Source organism: Sebastes fasciatus (genome assembly GCF_043250625.1).
Source record: "Sebastes fasciatus isolate fSebFas1 chromosome 2 unlocalized genomic scaffold, fSebFas1.pri SUPER_2_unloc_1, whole genome shotgun sequence".
Lineage (NCBI taxonomy): Eukaryota > Metazoa > Chordata > Actinopteri > Perciformes > Sebastidae > Sebastes > Sebastes fasciatus.
This window is the reverse complement of record NW_027428111.1, coordinates 125,948-150,779: the sequence shown is the minus strand read 5'-3', so window position 1 is coordinate 150,779 and position 24,832 is coordinate 125,948. Positions and strand designations below refer to the sequence as shown.

The 24,832-nt window shown below is 42.7% G+C and overlaps 2 protein-coding genes across 5 annotated transcripts in view; one reads left to right on the top strand and one right to left on the bottom strand.

Annotated features, from left to right (window-relative positions):
* Positions 1-2,261, top strand: part of wdr59 (WD repeat domain 59) — a 65,002-nt gene extending 62,741 nt beyond the window's left edge. For all 3 annotated transcript variants that reach the window (XM_074627921.1, XM_074627920.1, XM_074627922.1), the window contains 3 exons: positions 1-121; positions 199-341; positions 1,196-2,261. In XM_074627921.1, the coding sequence (XP_074484022.1) occupies positions 1-121; positions 199-341; positions 1,196-1,431 (500 nt within the window). In that variant the 3' untranslated portion in view covers positions 1,432-2,261. The remainder of the gene's footprint in view (positions 122-198; positions 342-1,195) is intronic.
* Positions 1-24,832, bottom strand: part of LOC141763485 (WD repeat-containing protein 88-like) — a 152,852-nt gene that overhangs the window by 13,617 nt on the left and 114,403 nt on the right. The window contains exons 3-10 of one of the 2 annotated variants that reach the window (XM_074627925.1): positions 13,169-13,232; positions 12,437-12,575; positions 6,828-6,957; positions 6,437-6,621; positions 5,945-6,027; positions 4,147-4,215; positions 2,710-2,805; positions 2,387-2,556 (exon numbers count right to left, since the gene is read on the bottom strand). In XM_074627925.1, the coding sequence (XP_074484026.1) occupies positions 2,431-2,556; positions 2,710-2,805; positions 4,147-4,215; positions 5,945-6,027; positions 6,437-6,621; positions 6,828-6,957; positions 12,437-12,575; positions 13,169-13,232 (892 nt within the window). In that variant the 3' untranslated portion in view covers positions 2,387-2,430. The remainder of the gene's footprint in view (positions 1-2,386; positions 2,557-2,709; positions 2,806-4,146; positions 4,216-5,944; positions 6,028-6,436; positions 6,622-6,827; positions 6,958-12,436; positions 12,576-13,168; positions 13,233-24,832) is intronic. The other variant, XM_074627926.1, reaches the window with a different exon arrangement.

The window sequence follows — 24,832 nt, the reverse complement described above, 5'->3', positions numbered from 1 at the left end:
GTCGAGAGTGTGAGCACGCCAACCCCTGGGGGGAATCCTCTCCTGACGACTATCGCCACGGCAACCAGGGTTACACCGATCCCCGGGAGCGAGAGCGAGAGCAGCACGACATGAACAAGAGGTGACGGAGCTTTAAAGAGGAGACGGTGGGAGGACTGGTGTGTGACCGCTTTGTGATGTCATTTCCTGTCCCCGCAGACTGCTGGACCCCGCCAACACGCTGCAGTTCGACGACTTCAAGAAGTGTTACGGTGAGATCCTGTACCGCTGGGGTCTGAGGGACAAGAGAGCCGACGTGCTCAAGTTCGCCTCGTGTCCTCCTGAACCTCACAAAGGCATCGGTATGTTCTCCTGCTCGCCGCCGCGACGACGACCTTCAGACTATTACTATACTATCAAACAATACAGACGACCTTCAGACTATTACTATACTATCAAACAATACAGACGACCTTCAGACTATTACTATACTATCAAACAATACAGACGACCTTCAGACTATTACTATACTATCAAACAATACAGACGACCTTCAAACTATTACTATACTATCAAACGCTAACGCCCTGCTGATGCTAACGCCCTGCTGATGCTAACGCCCTGCTGATGCTAACGCCGTGCTGATGCTAACGCCCTGCTGATGCTAACGCCCTGCTGATGCTAACGCCGTGCTGATGCTAACGCCCTGCTGATGCTAACGCCGTGCTGATGCTAACGCCCTGCTGATGCTAACGCCGTGCTGATGCTAACGCCGTGCTATTGCTAACGCCGTGCTGATGCTAACGCCGTGCTGATGCTAACGCCCTGCTGATGCTAACGCCGTGCTGATGCTAACGCCGTGCTGATGCTAACGCCCTGCTGATGCTAACGCCGTGCTGATGCTAACGCCGTGCTGATGCTAACGCCCTGCTGATGCTAACGCCGTGCTGATGCTAACGCCGTGCTGATGCTAACGCCGTGCTGATGCTAACGCCGTGCTGATGCTAACGCCGTGCTGATGCTAACGCCCTGCTGATGCTAACGCCGTGCTGATGCTAACGCCCTGCTGATGCTAACGCCGTGCTGATGCTAACGCCGTGCTGATGCTAACGCCCTGCTGATGCTAACGCCGTGCTGATGCTAACGCCGTGCTGATGCTAACGCCGTGCTGATGCTAACGCCCCGCTGATGCTAACGCTGTGCCGTCTCTCTGCAGAGTTCGGCGTGTACTGCTGTCACTGTCGCAGTCAGGCTCGCGGTACTCAGTGCGCTGTCTGTAAGCGTCTGACCTTCCAGTGCGCCATCTGTCACGTGGCCGTCCGAGGCTCCTCCAACTTCTGCCTGAGCTGTGGACACGGAGGACACACCAGTCACATGATGGACTGGTTCCGCCGCCAGGACGAGTGTCCGGCCGGCTGTGGCTGCCACTGTCTGCTGCAGAGCACCTTCTGATACGACGCCGACACCGACGCCGACCTCCAGAGAGGACTTGATGGTAACGAGGACGTTGACAGCGGTCCGTCCATGAGGATGAATCCTCCTGACCCTCAGGACTGAACCAGAACCACCAGGAGCGCCACCCTCAGCTCCGAAACGTCAACGCTACCACCTGTAACCTTTGTCTCTCAGACAGGAAGTGTGTCCTTCTCCACGCAGCTGCACCGCTGACCGCTGATCTCTGACCTGTTATGACGGCGTCGTTATGATGTTATGACGTCGTCGTTATGATGTTATGACGGCGTCGTTATGATGTTATGACGGCGTCGTTATGATGTTATGACGGCGTCGTTATGATGTTATGACGGCGTCGTTATGACGGCGTCGTTATGATGTTATGACGGCGTCGTTATGATGTTATGACGGCGTCGTTATGATGTTATGACGGCGTCGTTATGACGGCGTCGTTATGATGTTATGACGGCGTCGTTATGATGTTATGACGGCGTCGTTATGATGTTATGACGGCGTCGTTATGATGTTATGACGGCGTCGTTATGATGTTATGACGGCGTCGTTATGATGTTATGACGGCGTTGGTTGAGACGTCTATGTAGCATCCTGTCACTTGATATTCACGGTGGCCTGAACAGGACTCACTACTGGATCTAGACCAGACCAGATCAGTGGACTGATCCAGACCAGACCAGATCACTGGACTGATCCAGACCAGACCAGATCACTGGACTGGTTTTAAATGTGAATTATAACTTTATGAATATTCTGTCAAGAAAATGAAGAATAAAGTTTATGAACTTAATGTCAAATAAAAATAATAAAATCTGTTTGAATTCCATCAGTGTCATTTATACGAAATACAAGTAGTTTATATCGTCGTCGTCGTCGTCATCGTCATCGTCATCATCATCATCATCGTCATCATCCTCGTCATCAGATGGTGAGTCCCTACCAGCTGCTGCTCTGTGGCTGACCTCTGACCTCCTGGACAGATAGTCACATGAGCGGCGGCGGCTGCGGTCGGTATCTGGACGGTGATTTGAGTCGACAGAAAACGCACTGAGTCAGCAGATCTGAGGTCTGGAGTCTGGACACCGGGAAGGGCTTCCCACACTGCTCACACTGGACACCACAACAACAACAACAACAACAACAACAACAACAACTCACATTTACTGTTATTGAACTCAACATATATTAAACTAATGATGGATAGATATTAATAATAATAATAATAATAATAATAATGTTAGTGATGGAGGGATTGTTCTTCACCTTCAGGATGTGGATTCCTGTTCCTCCACTCCTCTTCTCCACGACTTCTGGGATCTCCTCCATGTTCTCCACGTTCCACAACCTCACAGTCCTGTCCTATAATAATACCAATATTAACAATAATAATAATAATAACCACTGTCCTGTCCTATACTACTAATATTAATAATAATAATAATATTAACAATAATAATAATAACATTAATAATAATAATAATATTAACAATAATAATAATAATATTAACAATAATAATAATAACAATAATAATAACCACTGTCCTGTCCTATACTACTAATATTAATAATAATAATATTAACAATAATAATAATAACATTAATAATAATAATATTAACAATAATAATAATATTAACAATAATAATAATAACAATAATAACCACTGTCCTGTCCTATACTACTAATATTAATAATAATAATAATAATATTAACAATAATAATAACAATAACAATAATAACCACTGTCCTGTCCTATACTACTAATATTAATAATAATAATAATAATATTAATAATAATAATATTAATAATATTAACAATAATAATAATAATATTAACAATAATAATAACAATATTAATAATAATAATATTAATAATAATAATACCAATATTAACAATAATATTAACAATAATAATAATAACAATAATAATAACCACTGTCCTGTCCTATACTACTAATATTAATAATAATAATATTAATAATAATAATATTAATAATAATAATAGTATTAACAATAATAATAATATTAACAATAATAATAATAACAATATTAATAATAATAATATTAACAATAATAATAATAATAATATTAACAATAATAATAATAATAATAACAATATTAATAATAATAATATTAATAATATTAACAATAATAATAATAATATTAACAATAATAATAACAATATTAATAATAATAATAATATTAATAATAATAATACCAATATTAACAATAATATTAACAATAATAATAATAACAATAATAATAACCACTGTCCTGTCCTATACTACTAATATTAATAATAATAATATTAATAATAATAATATTAATAATAATAATAGTATTAACAATAATAATAATATTAACAATAATAATAATAACAATATTAATAATAATAATATTAACAATAATAATAATAATAATATTAACAATAATAATAATAATAATAACAATATTAATAATAATAATAATAATAATAACAATAATAATAATAATCACTGTCCTGTCCTATACTACTACTACTACTACTAATAATAATAATAATAATAATAATAATAATAATAATAATAATAACAATAACAACCACAGCCCTGTCATATATATATAAACGTATAAACTATATAAAGTTAAATAACTAAAACATGGAGTCTGGGTCAGAACCAGTCCAGATCAGCTGAGCTCAGAGTGAAGTTGAGGACCGGTACCTTGGACGCAGAGACAACCAACTTCCTGTCAGCACTGACTGACACATCTGTGACCCAATCAGAGTGGCCCTGTGAGACGACAACACAGAACATGAGGAGAACCAATCAGAGAGTCCCTGTGACACAGAGAACACAGAACATGAGGAGAACCAATCAGAGAGTCCCTGTGACACAGAGAACACAGAACATGAGGAGAACCAATCAGAGAGTCCCTGTGACACAGAGAACACAGAACATGAGGAGAACCAATCAGAGAGTCCCTGTGACACAGAGAACACAGAACATGAGGAGAACCAATCAGAGAGTCCCTGTGACACAGAGAACACAGAACATGAGGAGAACCAATCAGAGAGTCCCTGTGACACAGAGAACACAGAACATGAGGAGAACCAATCAGAGAGTCCCTGTGACACAGAGAACACAGAACATGAGGAGAACCAATCAGAGAGTCCCTGTGAGACGACAACACAGAACATGAGGAGAACCAATTAGAGAGTCCCTGTGACAAAGAGAACACAGAACATGAGGAGAACCAATCAGAGAGTCCCTGTGACACAGAGAACACAGAACATGAGGAGAACCAATCAGAGAGTCCCTGTGAGACGACAACACAGAACATGAGGAGAACCAATCAGAGAGTCCCTGTGACACAGAAAACACAGAACATGAGGAGAACCAATCAGAGAGTCCCTGTGAGACGACAACACAGAACATGAGGAGAACCAATCAGAGAGTCCCTGTGAGACGACAACACAGAACATGAGGAGAACCAATCAGAGAGTCCCTGTGACACAGAGAACACAGAACATGAGGAGAACCAATCAGAGAGTCCCTGTGAGACAACAACACAGAACATGAGGAGAACCAATCAGAGAGTCCCTGTGAGACGACAACACAGAACATGAGGAGAACCAATCAGAGAGTCCCTGTGAGACGACAACACAGAACATGAGGAGAACCAATCAGAGAGTCCCTGTGACACAGAGAACACAGAACATGAGGAGAACCAATCAGAGAGTCCCTGTGACACAGAGAACACAGAACATGAGGAGAACCAATCAGAGAGTCCCTGTGACACAGAGAACACAGAACATGAGGAGAACCAATCAGAGAGTCCCTGTGACACAGAGAACACAGAACATGAGGAGAACCAATCAGAGAGTCCCTGTGAGACGACAACACAGAACATGAGGAGAACCAATCAGAGAGTCCCTGTGACACAGAGAACACAGAACATGAGGAGAACCAATCAGAGAGTCCCTGTGACACATAGAACACAGAACATGAGGAGAACCAATCAGAGAGTCCCTGTGACACAGAGAACACAGAACATGAGGAGAACCAATCAGAGAGTCCCTGTGACACAGAGAACACAGAACATGAGGAGAACCAATCAGAGAGTCCCTGTGACACAGAGAACACAGAACATGAGGAGAACCAATCAGAGAGTCCCTGTGACACAGAGAACACAGAACATGAGGAGAACCAATCAGAGAGTCCCTGTGAGACGACAACACAGAACATGAGGAGAACCAATCAGAGAGTCCCTGTGACACAGAGAACACAGAACATGAGGAGAACCAATCAGAGAGTCCCTGTGAGACGACAACACAGAACATGAGGAGAACCAATCAGAGAGTCCCTGTGAGACGACAACACAGAACATGAGGAGAACCAATCAGAGAGTCCCTGTGACACAGAGAACACAGAACATGAGGAGAACCAATCAGAGAGTCCCTGTGACACAGAGAACACAGAACATGAGGAGAACCAATCAGAAAGATCGTTGTTTAATCACCTTCAGGACCAGAGTCTGGCAGAGCGACGACATATCCCAGAATGCAACAGTCCTGTCGTAGGAGCCGGACACCAGCAGGGTCGCTGTGGAGACACCACAGGAAGTCTTTCTGTTAGCTGGTGAACAAACCAAGCACACCCTCCATCCCACACTGATCAGTTACTGATCATTTACTGATTATTCACTGATAATTATAATATAATATACTATAATATAATATAATATAATATATTATACTATAATATATTATAATATAATATAATATAATATATTATAATATAATATAATATACTATAATATACTATAATATAATATAATATAATATATTATACTATAATATAATATAATATAATATAATATATTATAATATAATATAATATAATATAATATAATATAATATACTATACTATACTATACTATACTATAATATATTATAATATAATATAATATAATATAATATAATAATAACTCCATGGCCTCGGTGAAACTGACCGTCCCTAGAGAAGGTGCAGGCGCTCACGCTGCCTTCGTGGCCTCTCTGCAGCGGCGTCCCGCCGTGACAGCGAAACCCTCCGGCCTGCAGGTCCCACAGCTTTAAACTTTTATCCCATGATGCCGTGCACAGGAAGGAGCCGTTGTTGGTGAAGCAGCAGTCAGAGACCACGTTGCCGTGATTACTGAAAACAACAACAACAACATCACAGGAAGACAGAAGAAGAAACAATCAAAACGTTCATTTAGATATGAGAAGATAAACTTATTGTTATTGATCCAGAGAGGAGAAATTATAATAAATAAATCAATAAAATCATATTGATAAAAATATATTAAAATAAAATAAAACGGGATGAGAGAAGTAAAGAGTATCAGGTGTGTTTGTCACCTGTCGATGGACATGGTGGTTTTGTGAGCCAGCAGGTCCCACAGTTTGACGGTCCGGTCTGCAGACGCCGTGGCGACCCGCTGGCTCTGAGGGTCGAACCGACACCGTGTGATGGTGGAGCGGTGATGATCTGGGGGGGAAAACAAACGCACCCTCACTCTCCAACTCCTCACGGGGTTAATGATGCAGACGGTGTGTTAGTGATGCAGACGGTGTGTTAATGATGCAGACGGTGTGTTAGTGATGCAGACGGCGTGTTAGTGATGCAGACGGTGTGTTAATGATGCAGACGGTGTGTTAATGATGCAGACGGTGTGTTAGTGATGCAGACGGTGTGTTAGTGATGCAGACGGTGTGTTAGTGTGTTAATGATGCAGACGGCGTGTTAATGATGCAGACGGTGTGTTAGTGATGCAGACGGTGTGTTAGTGATGCAGACGGTGTGTTAATGATGCAGACGGCGTGTTAATGATGCAGACGGTGTGTTAGTGATGCAGACGGCGTGTTAGTGATGCAGACGGTGTGTTAGTGATGCAGACGGTGTGTTAGTGATGCAGACGTGATGCAGACGGCGTGTTAGTGATGCAGACGGTGTGTTAATGATGCAGACGGCGTGTTAGTGATGCAGACGGTGTGTTAATGATGCAGACGGTGTGTTAGTGATGCAGACGGTGTGTTAGTGATGCAGACGGTGTGTTAGTGATGCAGACGGTGTGTTAGTGATGCAGACGGTGTGTTAGTGATGCAGACGGTGTGTTAGTGATGCAGACGTGATGCAGACGGCGTGTTAGTGATGCAGACGGTGTGTTAGTGATGCAGACGGCGTGTTAATGATGCAGACGGCGTGTTAGTGATGCAGACGGTGTGTTAGTGATGCAGACGGCGTGTTAGTGATGCAGACGGCGTGTTAGTGATGCAGACGGTGTGTTAGTGATGCAGACGTGATGCAGACGGCGTGTTAGTGATGCAGACGGTGTGTTAGTGATGCAGACGTGATGCAGACGGTGTGTTAGTGATGCAGACGTGATGCAGACGGCGTGTTAGTGATGCAGACGGTGTGTTAGTGATGCAGACGGCGTGTTAATGATGCAGACGGTGTGTTAATGATGCAGACGGTGTGTTAGTGATGCAGACGGCGTGTTAGTGATGCAGACGGTGTGTTAGTGATGCAGACGGTGTGTTAGTGATGCAGACGGTGTGTTACTGATGCAGACGGTGTGTTAGTGATGCAGACGGTGTGTTAGTGATGCAGACGGTGTGTTAGTGATGCAGACGGTGTGTTAGTGATGCAGACGGTATGTTAGTGATGCAGACGGCGTGTTAATGATGCAGACGGCGTGTTAATGATGCAGACGGTGTGTTAGTGATGCAGACGGCGTGTTAGTGATGCAGACGGTGTGTTAGTGATGCAGACGGTGTGTTACTGATGCAGACGGTGTGTTAGTGATGCAGACGTGATGCAGACGGCGTGTTAGTGATGCAGACGGTGTGTTAGTGATGCAGACGGCGTGTTAATGATGCAGACGGTGTGTTAATGATGCAGACGGCGTGTTAATGATGCAGACGGTGTGTTAGTGATGCAGACGGTGTGTTAGTGATGCAGACGGTGTGTTAGTGATGCAGACGGTGTGTTACTGATGCAGACGGCGTGTTAGTGATGCAGACGGTGTGTTAGTGATGCAGACGGTGTGTTAGTGATGCAGACGTGATGCAGACGGCGTGTTAGTGATGCAGACGGTGTGTTAGTGATGCAGACGGTGTGTTAGTGTGTTAATGATGCAGACGGCGTGTTAATGATGCAGACGGTGTGCTTTCGACACCATTGACCATGACATCCTATTACAAAGACTGGAACATTTAATTGGCATTAAAGGAACTGCACTAAGTTGGTTTAAGTCCTATTTATCAGATCGATCTCAGTTTGTACATGTCAACGATGAGTCCTCCATGTACGCGGGGGCTGTGGCTCAGAGGGTAGAGCAGGTTGTCCACCAATCGGAAGGTCAGTGGTTCGATCCCCAGCTGCTCCGGGTCACATGTCGATGTGTCCTTGAGCAAGACACTTAACCCCAAATTGCTCCCGGAGGCATAGCCATCGGTGTGTGAATGAGTATTTAGATTAAATCCTGATGGGCAAAGTTGGACCTTAGTAGCCTCTGCCATCAGTGTATGAATGTGTGTGTGAATGGGTGAATACTGACATGTAGTGTAAAGCGCTTTGAGTGGTCGGAAGACTAGAAAAGTGCTATATAAGTCCAAGTCCATTTACCATTTACGCCAAAGTTAGTCACGGAGTTCCACAGGGTTCTGTACTTGGACCAATTCTATTTACCTTATATATGCTTCCCTTAGGCAATGTTATTAGAAAACACTCCATAAACTTTCATTGTTATGCAGATGATACCCAATTATATCTATCAATCAAGCCAGACGAAACAAACCAGTTAACTAAACTTCAAGCATGCCTTAAGGACATAAAAACCTGGATGACCTGCAATTTCCTGATGTTAAACTCAGACAAAACTGAAGTTATTGTACTAGGCCCTGAGCACCTCCGAAACAAATTATCTAATGATATAGTTACTTTAGATGGCATTGCCCTGGCCTCCAGCACCACCGTAAGGAATCTGGGAGTTGTCTTCGACCAGGATATGTCCTTTAACTCTCACATAAAACAAACCTCACGGACTGCCTTCTTTCATCTACGTAACATTGCGAAGATCAGGCACATCCTGTGTCAAAATGATGCAGAAAAATTAGTCCATGCATTTGTTACCTCTAGACTCGATTACTGCAATTCCTTATTATCAGGCTGCTCCAATAAGTCTCTAAAGACTCTCCAGTTGATCCAGAATGCTGCAGCACGTGTACTGACTAGAACTAGAAAAAGAGATCATATTACGCCTGTATTAGCTTCTCTGCACTGGCTGCCTGTAAAATCCAGAATAGATTTTAAAATCGTCCTCCTCACCTACAAAGCGCTAAACGGTCAGGCCCCATCATATCTTAAAGAGCTCATAGTACCCTACTACCCCACTAGAGCACTGCGCTCACAGAATGCAGGGTTACTTGAGGTTCCTAGAGTCTCCAAACGTAGAATGGGAGCCAGAGCCTTCAGCTATCAAGCTCCTCTTCTCTGGAACCAGCTCCCAGTTTCAGTCCGGGAGGCAGACACCGTCTCTACATTTAAGAGTAGGCTAAAGACTTTCCTCTTTGATAACGCTTATACTTAAGCTGCTATAGGCATAGACTGCCGGGGGACTTCCTATGACACACTGTCATAAGGAACTTCCTATGACACACTGAGCTCCCCTCTCCTTCTGTATATACTCATGTCCCATGTCCATGTTGTTACTAACTTCATTCCTTCCCGGGAGTCCTTGTGCCTCCTTGTCTCGCAGCTAACCGTGGAGCGGGGTCACACCTGGAGTGAGGTCATACCTGGAGCGGGATCACACCAGGGAGCGAGGTTATACCTGGAGCATGGGTACACTTGGAGCAGGGTTTCACCTGGATCTTGGTGGTCTCCGGTATTGTGGCTGCATCTGCTGCCGCGTCGGTGCCTGCTTGACACCAACTGCTACCATCCCTAATTAACTACGTCTGTACGAGGGACTACCAATGCTAACGAGGGATTTCCAACACCTAGTGACAAAGTGGCAGCCTGGAGAATAACACTTCTCAATCACTGCCAAAGACATCAAGAGCTCCCAGCAAGCATGCTGATGCTGCAGGAACCAACGCACGGGCATCGATCACAGGGACGTCCCACACCAACACACATGGACGTACTGAGGAGAGATGCTGGACAGTGCTGGCTTTCCGATAGTTGTATTATCACTCTTTCCATCCACCACTATTGGTTTTGTGTTATCAGTCCTACTTGTATTAGCTATTACAGCTGCTAGACTGCTATTGTGGCTGCTTCTCTATCTCTCTCTCTCTATCTATCTCTCTCTCTCTCTCTCGCTCTCTCTCTCTCTCTCTCTCTCTCTCTCTCTATCTCTCTCTCTCTCTCTCACTCTCTCTCTCTCTCTCTCTCTCTCTCTCTCTCTCTCTCTCTATCTCTCTCTCTCTCTCTCTCTCTCTCTCTCTCTCTCTATCTCTCTCTCTCTCTCTCTCTCCCTCACTCTCTCTCTATCTATCTATCCCCCCAGCCGGTCTCGGCAGATGGCCGCCCGCCCTGAGCCCGGTTCTGCTCCAGGTTTCTTCCCAGTAATCGGGGAGTTGTTCCTGGCCTCAGTGCGCTTGGTGGATCCTGTTGGGTCTCTAAACTATGGTGTACGGTCATAGACCTGCTCTATATATAAAGCGTCTTGAGATAACTTCTGTTGTGATTTGACGCTATACAAAAATAAATTGATTTGATTTGATTTGATTTAGTGATGCAGACGGCGTGTTAGTGATGCAGACGGTGTGTTAGTGATGCAGACGGCGTGTTAGTGATGCAGACGGTGTGTTAGTGATGCAGACGGTGTGTTAATGATGCAGACGGTGTGTTAGTGATGCAGACGGTGTGTTAATGATGCAGACGGTGTGTTAGTGATGCAGACGGCGTGTTAGTGATGCAGACGGCGTGTTAGTGATGCAGACGGTGTGTTAATGATGCAGACGGCGTGTTAGTGATGCAGACGGTGTGTTAGTGATGCAGACGGTGTGTTAGTGATGCAGACGTGATGCAGACGGCGTGTTAGTGATGCAGACGGCGTGTTAGTGATGCAGACGGTGTGTTAGTGATGCAGACGTGATGCAGACGGCGTGTTAGTGATGCAGACGGTGTGTTAGTGATGCAGACGGCGTGTTAGTGATGCAGACGGCGTGTTAGTGATGCAGACGTGATGCAGACGGTGTGTTAGTGATGCAGACGGTGTGTTAGTGATGCAGACGGCGTGTTAGTGATGCAGACGTGATGCAGACGGTGTGTTAGTGATGCAGACGGTGTGTTAGTGATGCAGACGGCGTGTTAGTGATGCAGACGGCGTGTTAGTGATGCAGACGTGATGCAGACGGTGTGTTAGTGATGCAGACGGCGTGTTAGTGATGCAGACGGCGTGTTAGTGATGCAGACGGTGTGTTAGTGATGCAGACGGTGTGTTAGTGATGCAGACGTGATGCAGACGGCGTGTTAGTGATGCAGACGGTGTGTTAGTGATGCAGACGGTGTGTTATTGATGCAGACGGTGTGTTAGTGATGCAGACGGTGTGTTAGTGATGCAGACGGTGTGTTATTGATGCAGACGGTGTGTTAGTGATGCAGACGGCGTGTTAGTGATGCAGACGGTGTGTTAGTGATGCAGACGGTGTGTTAGTGATGCAGACGGCGTGTTAATGATGCAGACGGTGTGTTAGTGATGCAGACGTGATGCAGACGGCGTGTTAGTGATGCAGACGGTGTGTTAGTGATGCAGACGGCGTGTTAGTGATGCAGACGGTGTGTTAGTGATGCAGACGGCGTGTTAGTGATGCAGACGGTGTGTTAGTGATGCAGACGGTGTGTTAGTGATGCAGACGGTGTGTTAGTGATGCAGACGGTGTGTTAGTGATGCAGACGGCGTGTTAATGATGCAGACGGCGTGTTAATGATGCAGACGGCGTGTGAGCTCTCGTACCACTGATGTGGTGCAGGGTCTGTCCGCTGGCGGCGTCACTGATGTAAACGGCGTTCTGTGGATCTGCAGCAGAGACGAGCAACCGTCCGTCAGACGAGGAGCTGCAGGAGGTCAGCAGGCCGGCCTGACTCCTCCTCCACTGATCACCAACAGAGACAATAATCAATACCGGTATTGATCTCAGGACAGGATCTGACAGTTATTCTATCGATTATTGGAGTTCATCCTCAGATTACTGAGAGAAAACAAATAGTTTAATGTGGCTAGAGGGCACTTCGGTAGTGCTGCGAGTCGGTTAAGCGGAGACCCGTGTGGAGCAGATGGAGGGATGGAGCGCTATGTACCTGTCTGTATGTATCTGTCTGTATGTACCTGTCTGGGTGTTCCTGTCTGTATGTACCTGTCTGTATGTACCTGTCTGGATGTACCTGTCTGGATGTATCTGTCTGTATGTACCTGTCTGTATGTACTCCTGAGAGCCCCAGAGAGCTCTAGAGAGCTCCTGAGAGCTCCAGGGAGGGGTGAACTCCAGGAGCTCCAGAGGGAACGTGCCGAGCAAACATGAATGTGGATTTAAACTGCACCAACCGGTATGACTGTCACAATTCAGTGACTCTGAAAAGACTCTTTTTTTGGCCTTCAACGCTGCACACTAACAGAAAACAGAAGAACCAGAACCAGAACCAGAACCAGAAGGTTATCCATTATTCATTATTCATTATTCATGATTACCAGAGTCTGTCCCGTCTCCAGGTCTGTAGACGCCATCTTCTTATCCCAGGAGACTGTTACCATCCTGACAGACGGACAGACAGACAGTCAGTCTCATACTCTCCTGGTGGATGTTAGTGAAGTGTGTGTTCTGCTGCTGACTGAGAATACACTAATAAACTATTAAAGGGTTACCTGGTTAAAGGGTTAACTGGTTAAAGGGTTACCTGGTTAAAGGGTTACCTGGTTAAAGGGTTACCTGGTTAAAGGGTTAACTGGTTAAAGGGTTACCTGGTTAAAGGGTTACCTGGTTAAAGGGTTACCTGGTTAAAGGGTTACCTGGTTAAAGGGTTAACTGGTTACCTGGTTAAAGGGTTACCTGGTTAACTGGTTACCTGGTTAAAGGGTTACCTGGTTAAAGGGTTAACTGGTTAAAAGGTTAACTGGTTAAAGGGTTACCTGGTTAAAGGGTTAACTGGTTAAAGGGTTACCTGGTTAGAAGGTTAACTGGTTAAAGGGTTACCTGGTTAAAGGGTTACCTGGTTAAAGGGTTAACTGGTTAAAGGGTTACCTGGTTAAAGGGTTACCTGGTTAGAAGGTTAACTGGTTAAAGGGTTACCTGGTTAAAGGGTTACCTGGTTAAAGGGTTAACTGGTTACCTGGTTAAAGGGTTAAAGGGTTACCTGGTTAAAGGGTTACCTGGTTAAAAGGTTAACTGGTTAAAGGGTTACCTGGTTAAAGGGTTAACTGGTTACCTGGTTAAAGGGTTACCTGGTTAACTGGTTACCTGGTTAAATGGTTAACTGGTTAAAGGGTTACCTGGTTAAAGGGTTAACTGGTTAAAGGGTTAACTGGTTAAAGGGTTACCTGGTTAAAGGGTTACCTGGTTAAAAGGTTAACTGGTTAAAGGGTTACCTGGTTAAAGGGTTACCTGGTTGAAAGGTTAACTGGTTAAAGGGTTACCTGGTTAAAGGGTTACCTGGTTAAAGGGTTACCTGGTTGAAAGGTTAACTGGTTAAAGGGTTACCTGGTTAAAGGGTTACCTGGTTAAAAGGTTAACTGGTTAAAGGGTTACCTGGTTAAAAGGTTAATTGGTTAAAGGGTTACCTGGTTAAAGGGTTAACTGGTTACCTGGTTAAAGGGTTAAAGGGTTACCTGGTTAAAGGGTTAAAGGGTTAACGGGTTACCTGGTTAAAGGGTTACCTGGTTAAAGGGTTACCTGGTTAAAGGGTTACCTGGTTGAAAGGTTAACTGGTTAAAGGGTTACCTGGTTAAAGGGTTACCTGGTTAAAAGGTTAACTGGTTAAAGGGTTACCTGGTTAAAAGGTTAATTGGTTAAAGGGTTACCTGGTTAAAGGGTTAACTGGTTACCTGGTTAAAGGGTTAAAGGGTTACCTGGTTAAAGGGTTAAAGGGTTAACGGGTTACCTGGTTAAAGGGTTACCTGGTTAAAGGGTTACCTGGTTAAAAGGTTAACTGGTTAAAGGGTTACCTGGTTAAAGGGTTAACTGGTTACCTGGTTAAAGAGTTACCTGGTTAACTGGTTACCTGGTTAAAGGGTTACCTGGTTAAAGGGTTAACTGGTTAAAGGGTTACCTGGTTAAAGGGTTAACTGGTTACCTGGTTAAAGGGTTACCTGGTTAACTGGTTACCTGGTTAAAGGGTTACCTGGTTAAAGGGTTAACTGGTTAAATGGTTAACTGGTTAAAGGGTTACCTGGTTAAAAGGTTAACTGGTTAAAGGGTTACCTGGTTAAAGGGTTAGCTGGTTAAATGGTTAACTGGTTAAAGGGTTACCTGGTTAAAGGGTTACCTGGTTAAATGGTTAACTGGTTAAAGGGTTACCTGGTTAAAGGGTTAACTGGTTAAAGGGTTAACTGGTTAAAGGGTTACCTGGTTAAAAGGTTAACTGGTTAAAGGGTTACCTGGTTAAAGGGTTACCTGGTTAAAAGGTTAACTGGTTAAAGGGTTACCTGGTTAAAAGGTTAACTGGTTAAAGGGTTACCTGGTTAAAGGGTTACCTGGTTAAAGGGTTAACTGGTTACCTGGTTAAATGGTTAAAGGGTTACCTGGTTAAAGGGTTAAAGGGTTAAAGGGTTACCTGGTTAAAGGGTTACCTGGTTAAAAGGTTAACTGGTTAAAGGGTTACCTGGTTAAAGGGTTAACTGGTTACCTGGTTAAAGAGTTACCTGGTTAACTGGTTACCTGGTTAAAGGGTTACCTGGTTAAAGGGTTAACTGGTTAAAGGGTTACCTGGTTAAAGGGTTAACTGGTTACCTGGTTAAAGGGTTACCTGGTTAACTGGTTACCTGGTTAAAGGGTTACCTGGTTAAAGGGTTAACTGGTTAAAGGGTTACCTGGTTAAATGGTTAACTGGTTAAAGGGTTATCTGGTTAAATGGTTAACTGGTTAAAGGGTTACCTGGTTAAAAGGTTAACTGGTTAAAGGGTTACCTGGTTAAAGGGTTAACTGGTTAAAGGGTTACCTGGTTAGAAGGTTAACTGGTTAAAGGGTTACCTGGTTAAAGGGTTACCTGGTTAAAGGGTTAACTGGTTACCTGGTTAAAGGGTTAAAGGGTTACCTGGTTAAAGGGTTACCTGGTTAAAAGGTTAACTGGTTAAAGGGTTACCTGGTTAAAGGGTTAACTGGTTACCTGGTTAAAGGGTTACCTGGTTAACTGGTTACCTGGTTAAATGGTTAACTGGTTAAAGGGTTACCTGGTTAAAGGGTTAACTGGTTAAAGGGTTAACTGGTTAAAGGGTTACCTGGTTAAAAGGTTAACTGGTTAAAGGGTTACCTGGTTAAAGGGTTAACTGGTTAAAGGGTTACCTGGTTAGAAGGTTAACTGGTTAAAGGGTTACCTGGTTAAAGGGTTACCTGGTTAAAGGGTTACCTGGTTAAAAGGTTAACTGGTTAAAGGGTTACCTGGTTAAAGGGTTAACTGGTTACCTGGTTAAAGAGTTACCTGGTTAACTGGTTACCTGGTTAAAGGGTTACCTGGTTAAAGGGTTAACTGGTTAAAGGGTTACCTGGTTAAAGGGTTAACTGGTTACCTGGTTAAAGGGTTACCTGGTTAACTGGTTACCTGGTTAAAGGGTTACCTGGTTAAAGGGTTAACTGGTTAAATGGTTAACTGGTTAAAGGGTTACCTGGTTAAAAGGTTAATTGGTTAAAGGGTTACCTGGTTAAAGGGTTAGCTGGTTAAATGGTTAACTGGTTAAAGGGTTACCTGGTTAAAGGGTTACCTGGTTAAATGGTTAACTGGTTAAAGGGTTACCTGGTTAAAGGGTTAACTGGTTAAAGGGTTAACTGGTTAAAGGGTTACCTGGTTAAAAGGTTAACTGGTTAAAGGGTTACCTGGTTAAAGGGTTACCTGGTTAAAAGGTTAACTGGTTAAAGGGTTACCTGGTTAAAAGGTTAACTGGTTAAAGGGTTACCTGGTTAAAGGGTTACCTGGTTAAAGGGTTAACTGGTTACCTGGTTAAATGGTTAAAGGGTTACCTGGTTAAAGGGTTAAAGGGTTACCTGGTTAAAGGGTTACCTGGTTAAAAGGTTAACTGGTTAAAGGGTTACCTGGTTAAAGGGTTAACTGGTTACCTGGTTAAAGAGTTACCTGGTTAACTGGTTACCTGGTTAAAGGGTTACCTGGTTAAAGGGTTAACTGGTTAAAGGGTTACCTGGTTAAAGGGTTAACTGGTTACCTGGTTAAAGGGTTACCTGGTTAACTGGTTACCTGGTTAAAGGGTTACCTGGTTAAAGGGTTAACTGGTTAAAGGGTTACCTGGTTAAATGGTTAACTGGTTAAAGGGTTATCTGGTTAAATGGTTAACTGGTTAAAGGGTTACCTGGTTAAAAGGTTAACTGGTTAAAGGGTTACCTGGTTAAAGGGTTAACTGGTTAAAGGGTTACCTGGTTAGAAGGTTAACTGGTTAAAGGGTTACCTGGTTAAAGGGTTACCTGGTTAAAGGGTTAACTGGTTACCTGGTTAAAGGGTTAAAGGGTTACCTGGTTAAAGGGTTACCTGGTTAAAAGGTTAACTGGTTAAAGGGTTACCTGGTTAAAGGGTTAACTGGTTACCTGGTTAAAGGGTTACCTGGTTAACTGGTTACCTGGTTAAATGGTTAACTGGTTAAAGGGTTACCTGGTTAAAGGGTTAACTGGTTAAAGGGTTAACTGGTTAAAGGGTTACCTGGTTAAAAGGTTAACTGGTTAAAGGGTTACCTGGTTAAAGGGTTAACTGGTTAAAGGGTTACCTGGTTAAAAGGTTAACTGGTTAAAGGGTTACCTGGTTAAAGGGTTAACTGGTTAAAGGGTTACCTGGTTAGAAGGTTAACTGGTTAAAGGGTTACCTGGTTAAAGGGTTACCTGGTTAAAGGGTTAACTGGTTACCTGGTTAAAGGGTTAAAGGGTTACCTGGTTAAAGGGTTACCTGGTTAAAAGGTTAACTGGTTAAAGGGTTACCTGGTTAAAGGGTTAACTGGTTACCTGGTTAAAGGGTTACCTGGTTAACTGGTTACCTGGTTAAATGGTTAACTGGTTAAAGGGTTACCTGGTTAAAGGGTTAACTGGTTAAAGGGTTAACTGGTTAAAGGGTTACCTGGTTAAAAGGTTAACTGGTTAAAGGGTTACCTGGTTAAAGGGTTAACTGGTTAAAGGGTTACCTGGTTAGAAGGTTAACTGGTTAAAGGGTTACCTGGTTAAAGGGTTACCTGGTTAAAGGGTTACCTGGTTAAAAGGTTAACTGGTTAAAGGGTTACCTGGTTAAAGGGTTAACTGGTTACCTGGTTAAAGAGTTACCTGGTTAACTGGTTACCTGGTTAAAGGGTTACCTGGTTAAAGGGTTAACTGGTTAAAGGGTTACCTGGTTAAAGGGTTAACTGGTTACCTGGTTAAAGGGTTACCTGGTTAACTGGTTACCTGGTTAAAGGGTTACCTGGTTAAAGGGTTAACTGGTTAAATGGTTAACTGGTTAAAGGGTTACCTGGTTAAAAGGTTAACTGGTTAAAGGGTTACCTGGTTAAAGGGTTAGCTGGTTAAATGGTTAACTGGTTAAAGGGTTACCTGGTTAAAGGGTTACCTGGTTAAATGGTTAACTGGTTAAAGGGTTACCTGGTTAAAGGGTTAACTGGTTAAAGGGTTAACTGGTTAAAGGGTTACCTGGTTAAAAGGTTAACTGGTTAAAGGGTTACCTGGTTAAAGGGTTACCTGGTTAAAAGGTTAACTGGTTAAAGGGTTACCTGGTTAAAAGGTTAACTGGTTAAAGGGTTACCTGGTTAAAGGGTTACCTGGTTAAAGGGTTAACTGGTTACCTGGTTAAATGGTTAAAGGGTTACCTGGTTAAAGGGTTAAAGGGTTACCTGGTTAAAGGGTTACCTGGTTAAAAGGTTAACTGGTTAAAGGGTTACCTGGTTAAAGGGTTAACTGGTTACCTGGTTAAAGAGTTACCTGGTTAACTGGTTACCTGGTTAAAGGGTTACCTGGTTAAAGGGTTAACTGGTTAAAGGGTTACCTGGTTAAAGGGTTAACTGGTTACCTGGTTAAAGGGTTACCTGGTTAACTGGTTACCTGGTTAAAGGGTTACCTGGTTAAAGGGTTAACTGGTTAAAGGGTTACCTGGTTAAATGGTTAACTGGTTAAAGGGTTATCTGGTTAAATGGTTAACTGGTTAAAGGGTTACCTGGTTAAAAGGTTAACTGGTTAAAGGGTTACCTGGTTAAAGGGTTAACTGGTTAAAGGGTTACCTGGTTAGAAGGTTAACTGGTTAAAGGGTTACCTGGTTAAAGGGTTACCTGGTTAAAGGGTTAACTGGTTACCTGGTTAAAGGGTTAAAGGGTTACCTGGTTAAAGGGTTACCTGGTTAAAAGGTTAACTGGTTAAAGGGTTACCTGGTTAAAGGGTTAACTGGTTACCTGGTTAAAGGGTTACCTGGTTAACTGGTTACCTGGTTAAATGGTTAACTGGTTAAAGGGTTACCTGGTTAAAGGGTTAACTGGTTAAAGGGTTAACTGGTTAAAGGGTTACCTGGTTAAAAGGTTAACTGGTTAAAGGGTTACCTGGTTAAAGGGTTAACTGGTTAAAGGGTTACCTGGTTAAAGGGTTACCTGGTTAAGTGGTTAACTGGTTAAATGGTTACCTGGTTAAAGGGTTAACTGGTTAAAGGGTTAACTGGTTAAAGGGTTACCTGGTTAAAAGGTTAACTGGTTAAAGGGTTACCTGGTTAAAAGGTTAACTGGTTAAAGGGTTACCTGGTTAAAAGGTTACCTGGTTAACTGGTTACGTGGTTAAAGGGTTACCTGATTAAAGGGTTACCTGGTTAAAGGGTTAACTGGTTACCTGGTTAAAGGGTTACCTGATTAAAGGGTTACCTGGTTAAAGGGTTAACTGGTTACCTGGTTAAAGGGTTACCTGATTAAAGGGTTACCTGGTTAAAGGGTTAACTGGTTACCTGGTTAAAGGGTTACCTGATTAAAGGGTTAACTGGTTAAAGGGTTAACTGGTTACCTGGTTAAAGGGTTACCTGGTTAAAGGGTTACCTGGTTAAAGGGTTACCTGGTTAACTGGTTACCTGGTTAAAGGGTTACCTGGTTAAAGGGTTACCTGGTTAACTGGTTACCTGGTTAAAGGGTTACCTGGTTAAAAGGTTAACAAGTTAAAGGGTTACCTGGTTAAAGGGTTAACTGGTTAAAGGGTTACCTGGTTAAAAGGTTAACTGGTTAAAGGGTTACCTGGTTAAAAGGTTAACTGGTTAAAGGGTTACCTGGTTAAAGGGTTAACTGGTTAAAGGGTTACCTGGTTAAAGGGTTACCTGGTTAAATGGTTAACTGGTTAAATGGTTACCTGGTTAAAGGGTTAACTGGTTAAAGGGTTAACTGGTTAAAGGGTTACCTGGTTAAAGGGTTACCTGGTTAAATGGTTAACTGGTTAAATGGTTACCTGGTTAAAGGGTTAACTGGTTAAAGGGTTAACTGGTTAAAGGGTTACCTGGTTAAAAGGTTAACTGGTTAAAGGGTTACCTGGTTAAAAGGTTAACTGGTTAAAGGGTTAACTGGTTAAAAGGTTACCTGGTTAACTGGTTACCTGGTTAAAGGGTTACCTGATTAAAGGGTTACCTGGTTAAAGGGTTAACTGGTTACCTGGTTAAAGGGTTACCTGGTTAAAGGGTTACCTGGTTAAAGGGTTACCTGGTTAACTGGTTACCTGGTTAAAGGGTTACCTGGTTAAAGGGTTACCTGGTTAAAAGGTTAACAAGTTAAAGGGTTACCTGGTTAAAGGGTTAAAAGGTTAAAGGGTTACCTGGTTAAAGGATTAACTGGTTACCTGGTTAAAGGGTTAAAGGGTTACCTGGTTAAAGGGTTAACTGATTACCTGGTTAAAGGGTTAAAGGGTTAACTGGTTACCTGGTTAAAGGGTTAAAGGGTTAAAGGGTTAAAGGGTTAAAGGGTTACCTGGTTAAAGGGTTACCTGGTTAAAGGGTTAAAGGGTTAAAGGGTTAAAGAGTTACCTGGTTAAAGGGTTAACTGGTTACCTGGTTAAAGGGTTAAAGGGTTACCTGGTTAAAGGGTTAACTGGTTACCTGGTTAAAGGGTTAAAGGGTTAAAGGGTTAAAGGGTTACCTGGTTAAAGGGTTACCTGGTTACCTGGTTAACTGGTTACGTGGTTAAAGGGTTACCTGATTAAAGGGTTACCTGGTTAAAGGGTTAACTGGTTACCTGGTTAAAGGGTTACCTGATTAAAGGGTTACCTGGTTAAAGGGTTAACTGGTTACCTGGTTAAAGGGTTACCTGATTAAAGGGTTACCTGGTTAAAGGGTTAACTGGTTACCTGGTTAAAGGGTTACCTGATTAAAGGGTTAACTGGTTAAAGGGTTAACTGGTTACCTGGTTAAAGGGTTACCTGGTTAAAGGGTTACCTGGTTAAAGGGTTACCTGGTTAACTGGTTACCTGGTTAAAGGGTTACCTGGTTAAAGGGTTACCTGGTTAACTGGTTACCTGGTTAAAGGGTTACCTGGTTAAAAGGTTAACAAGTTAAAGGGTTACCTGGTTAAAGGGTTAACTGGTTAAAGGGTTACCTGGTTAAAAGGTTAACTGGTTAAAGGGTTACCTGGTTAAAAGGTTAACTGGTTAAAGGGTTACCTGGTTAAAGGGTTAACTGGTTAAAGGGTTACCTGGTTAAAGGGTTACCTGGTTAAATGGTTAACTGGTTAAATGGTTACCTGGTTAAAGGGTTAACTGGTTAAAGGGTTAACTGGTTAAAGGGTTACCTGGTTAAAGGGTTACCTGGTTAAATGGTTAACTGGTTAAATGGTTACCTGGTTAAAGGGTTAACTGGTTAAAGGGTTAACTGGTTAAAGGGTTACCTGGTTAAAAGGTTAACTGGTTAAAGGGTTACCTGGTTAAAAGGTTAACTGGTTAAAGGGTTAACTGGTTAAAAGGTTACCTGGTTAACTGGTTACCTGGTTAAAGGGTTACCTGATTAAAGGGTTACCTGGTTAAAGGGTTAACTGGTTACCTGGTTAAAGGGTTACCTGGTTAAAGGGTTACCTGGTTAAAGGGTTACCTGGTTAACTGGTTACCTGGTTAAAGGGTTACCTGGTTAAAGGGTTACCTGGTTAAAAGGTTAACAAGTTAAAGGGTTACCTGGTTAAAGGGTTAAAAGGTTAAAGGGTTACCTGGTTAAAGGATTAACTGGTTACCTGGTTAAAGGGTTAAAGGGTTACCTGGTTAAAGGGTTAACTGATTACCTGGTTAAAGGGTTAAAGGGTTACCTGGTTAAAGGGTTAACTGGTTACCTGGTTAAAGGGTTAAAGGGTTAAAGGGTTAAAGGGTTAAAGGGTTAAAGGGTTACCTGGTTAAAGGGTTACCTGGTTAAAGGGTTAAAGGGTTAAAGGGTTAAAGAGTTACCTGGTTAAAGGGTTAACTGGTTACCTGGTTAAAGGGTTAAAGGGTTACCTGGTTAAAGGGTTAACTGGTTACCTGGTTAAAGGGTTAAAGGGTTAAAGGGTTAAAGGGTTACCTGGTTAAAGGGTTACCTGGTTAAAGGGTTAACTGGTTACCTGGTTAAAGGGTTAAAGGGTTACCTGGTTAAAGGGTTAAAGGGTTAAAGGGTTAAAGGGTTAAAGGGTTACCTGGTTAAAGGGTTAAAGGGTTAAAGGGTTACCTGGTTAAAGGGTTACCTGGTTAAAGGGTTAACTGGTTACCTGGTTAAAGGGTTAAAGGGTTAAAGGGTTACCTGGTTAAAGGGTTAACTGGTTACCTGGTTAAAGGGTTAAAGGGTTAAAGGGTTACCTGGTTAAAGGGTTAAAGGGTTAAAGGGTTAAAGGGTTAAAGGGTTAAAGGGTTACCTGGTTAAAGGGTTACCTGGTTAACTGGTTACCTGGTTAAAGGGTTACCTGGTTAAAGGGTTACCTGGTTAAAGGGTTACCTGGTTAAAAGGTTAACAAGTTAAAGGGTTACCTGGTTAAAGGGTTAAAAGGTTAAAGGTTTACCTGGTTAAAGGGTTAACTGGTTACCTGGTTAAAGGGTTAAAGGGTTACCTGGTTAAAGGGTTAACTGGTTACCTGGTTAAAGGGTTAAAGGGTTACCTGGTTAAAGGGTTAACTGGTTACCTGGTTAAAGGGTTAAAGGGTTAAAGGGTTAAAGGGTTAAAGGGTTAAAGGGTTACCTGGTTAAAGGGTTACCTGGTTAAAGGGTTAACTGGTTACCTGGTTAAAGGGTTAACTGGTTAAAGGGTTACCTGGTTAAAAGGTTAACTGGTTAAAGGGTTACCTGGTTAAAGGGTTACCTGGTTGAAAGGTTAACTGGTTAAAGGGTTACCTGGTTAAAGGGTTACCTGGTTAAAAGGTTAACTGGTTAAAGGGTTACCTGGTTAAAGGGTTACCTGGTTGAAAGGTTAACTGGTTAAAGGGTTACCTGGTTAAAGGGTTACCTGGTTAAAAGGTTAACTGGTTAAAGGGTTACCTGGTTAAAAGGTTAATTGGTTAAAGGGTTACCTGGTTAAAGGGTTAACTGGTTACCTGGTTAAAGGGTTAAAGGGTTACCTGGTTAAAGGGTTAAAGGGTTAACGGGTTACCTGGTTAAAGGGTTACCTGGTTAAAGGGTTACCTGGTTAAAGGGTTACCTGGTTGAAAGGTTAACTGGTTAAAGGGTTACCTGGTTAAAGGGTTACCTGGTTAAAAGGTTAACTGGTTAAAGGGTTACCTGGTTAAAGGGTTACCTGGTTAAAAGGTTAATTGGTTAAAGGGTTACCTGGTTAAAGGGTTAACTGGTTACCTGGTTAAAGGGTTAAAGGGTTACCTGGTTAAAGGGTTAAAGGGTTAACGGGTTACCTGGTTAAAGGGTTACCTGGTTAAAGGGTTACCTGGTTAAAAGGTTAACTGGTTAAAGGGTTACCTGGTTAAAGGGTTAACTGGTTACCTGGTTAAAGAGTTACCTGGTTAACTGGTTACCTGGTTAAAGGGTTACCTGGTTAAAGGGTTAACTGGTTAAAGGGTTACCTGGTTAAAGGGTTAACTGGTTACCTGGTTAAAGGGTTACCTGGTTAACTGGTTACCTGGTTAAAGGGTTACCTGGTTAAAGGGTTAACTGGTTAAATGGTTAACTGGTTAAAGGGTTACCTGGTTAAAAGGTTAACTGGTTAAAGGGTTACCTGGTTAAAGGGTTAGCTGGTTAAATGGTTAACTGGTTAAAGGGTTACCTGGTTAAAGGGTTACCTGGTTAAATGGTTAACTGGTTAAAGGGTTACCTGGTTAAAGGGTTAACTGGTTAAAGGGTTAACTGGTTAAAGGGTTACCTGGTTAAAAGGTTAACTGGTTAAAGGGTTACCTGGTTAAAGGGTTACCTGGTTAAAAGGTTAACTGGTTAAAGGGTTACCTGGTTAAAAGGTTAACTGGTTAAAGGGTTACCTGGTTAAAGGGTTACCTGGTTAAAGGGTTAACTGGTTACCTGGTTAAATGGTTAAAGGGTTACCTGGTTAAAGGGTTAAAGGGTTAAAGGGTTACCTGGTTAAAGGGTTACCTGGTTAAAAGGTTAACTGGTTAAAGGGTTACCTGGTTAAAGGGTTAACTGGTTACCTGGTTAAAGAGTTACCTGGTTAACTGGTTACCTGGTTAAAGGGTTACCTGGTTAAAGGGTTAACTGGTTAAAGGGTTACCTGGTTAAAGGGTTAACTGGTTACCTGGTTAAAGGGTTACCTGGTTAACTGGTTACCTGGTTAAAGGGTTACCTGGTTAAAGGGTTAACTGGTTAAAGGGTTACCTGGTTAAATGGTTAACTGGTTAAAGGGTTATCTGGTTAAATGGTTAACTGGTTAAAGGGTTACCTGGTTAAAAGGTTAACTGGTTAAAGGGTTACCTGGTTAAAGGGTTAACTGGTTAAAGGGTTACCTGGTTAGAAGGTTAACTGGTTAAAGGGTTACCTGGTTAAAGGGTTACCTGGTTAAAGGGTTAACTGGTTACCTGGTTAAAGGGTTAAAGGGTTACCTGGTTAAAGGGTTACCTGGTTAAAAGGTTAACTGGTTAAAGGGTTACCTGGTTAAAGGGTTAACTGGTTACCTGGTTAAAGGGTTACCTGGTTAACTGGTTACCTGGTTAAATGGTTAACTGGTTAAAGGGTTACCTGGTTAAAGGGTTAACTGGTTAAAGGGTTAACTGGTTAAAGGGTTACCTGGTTAAAAGGTTAACTGGTTAAAG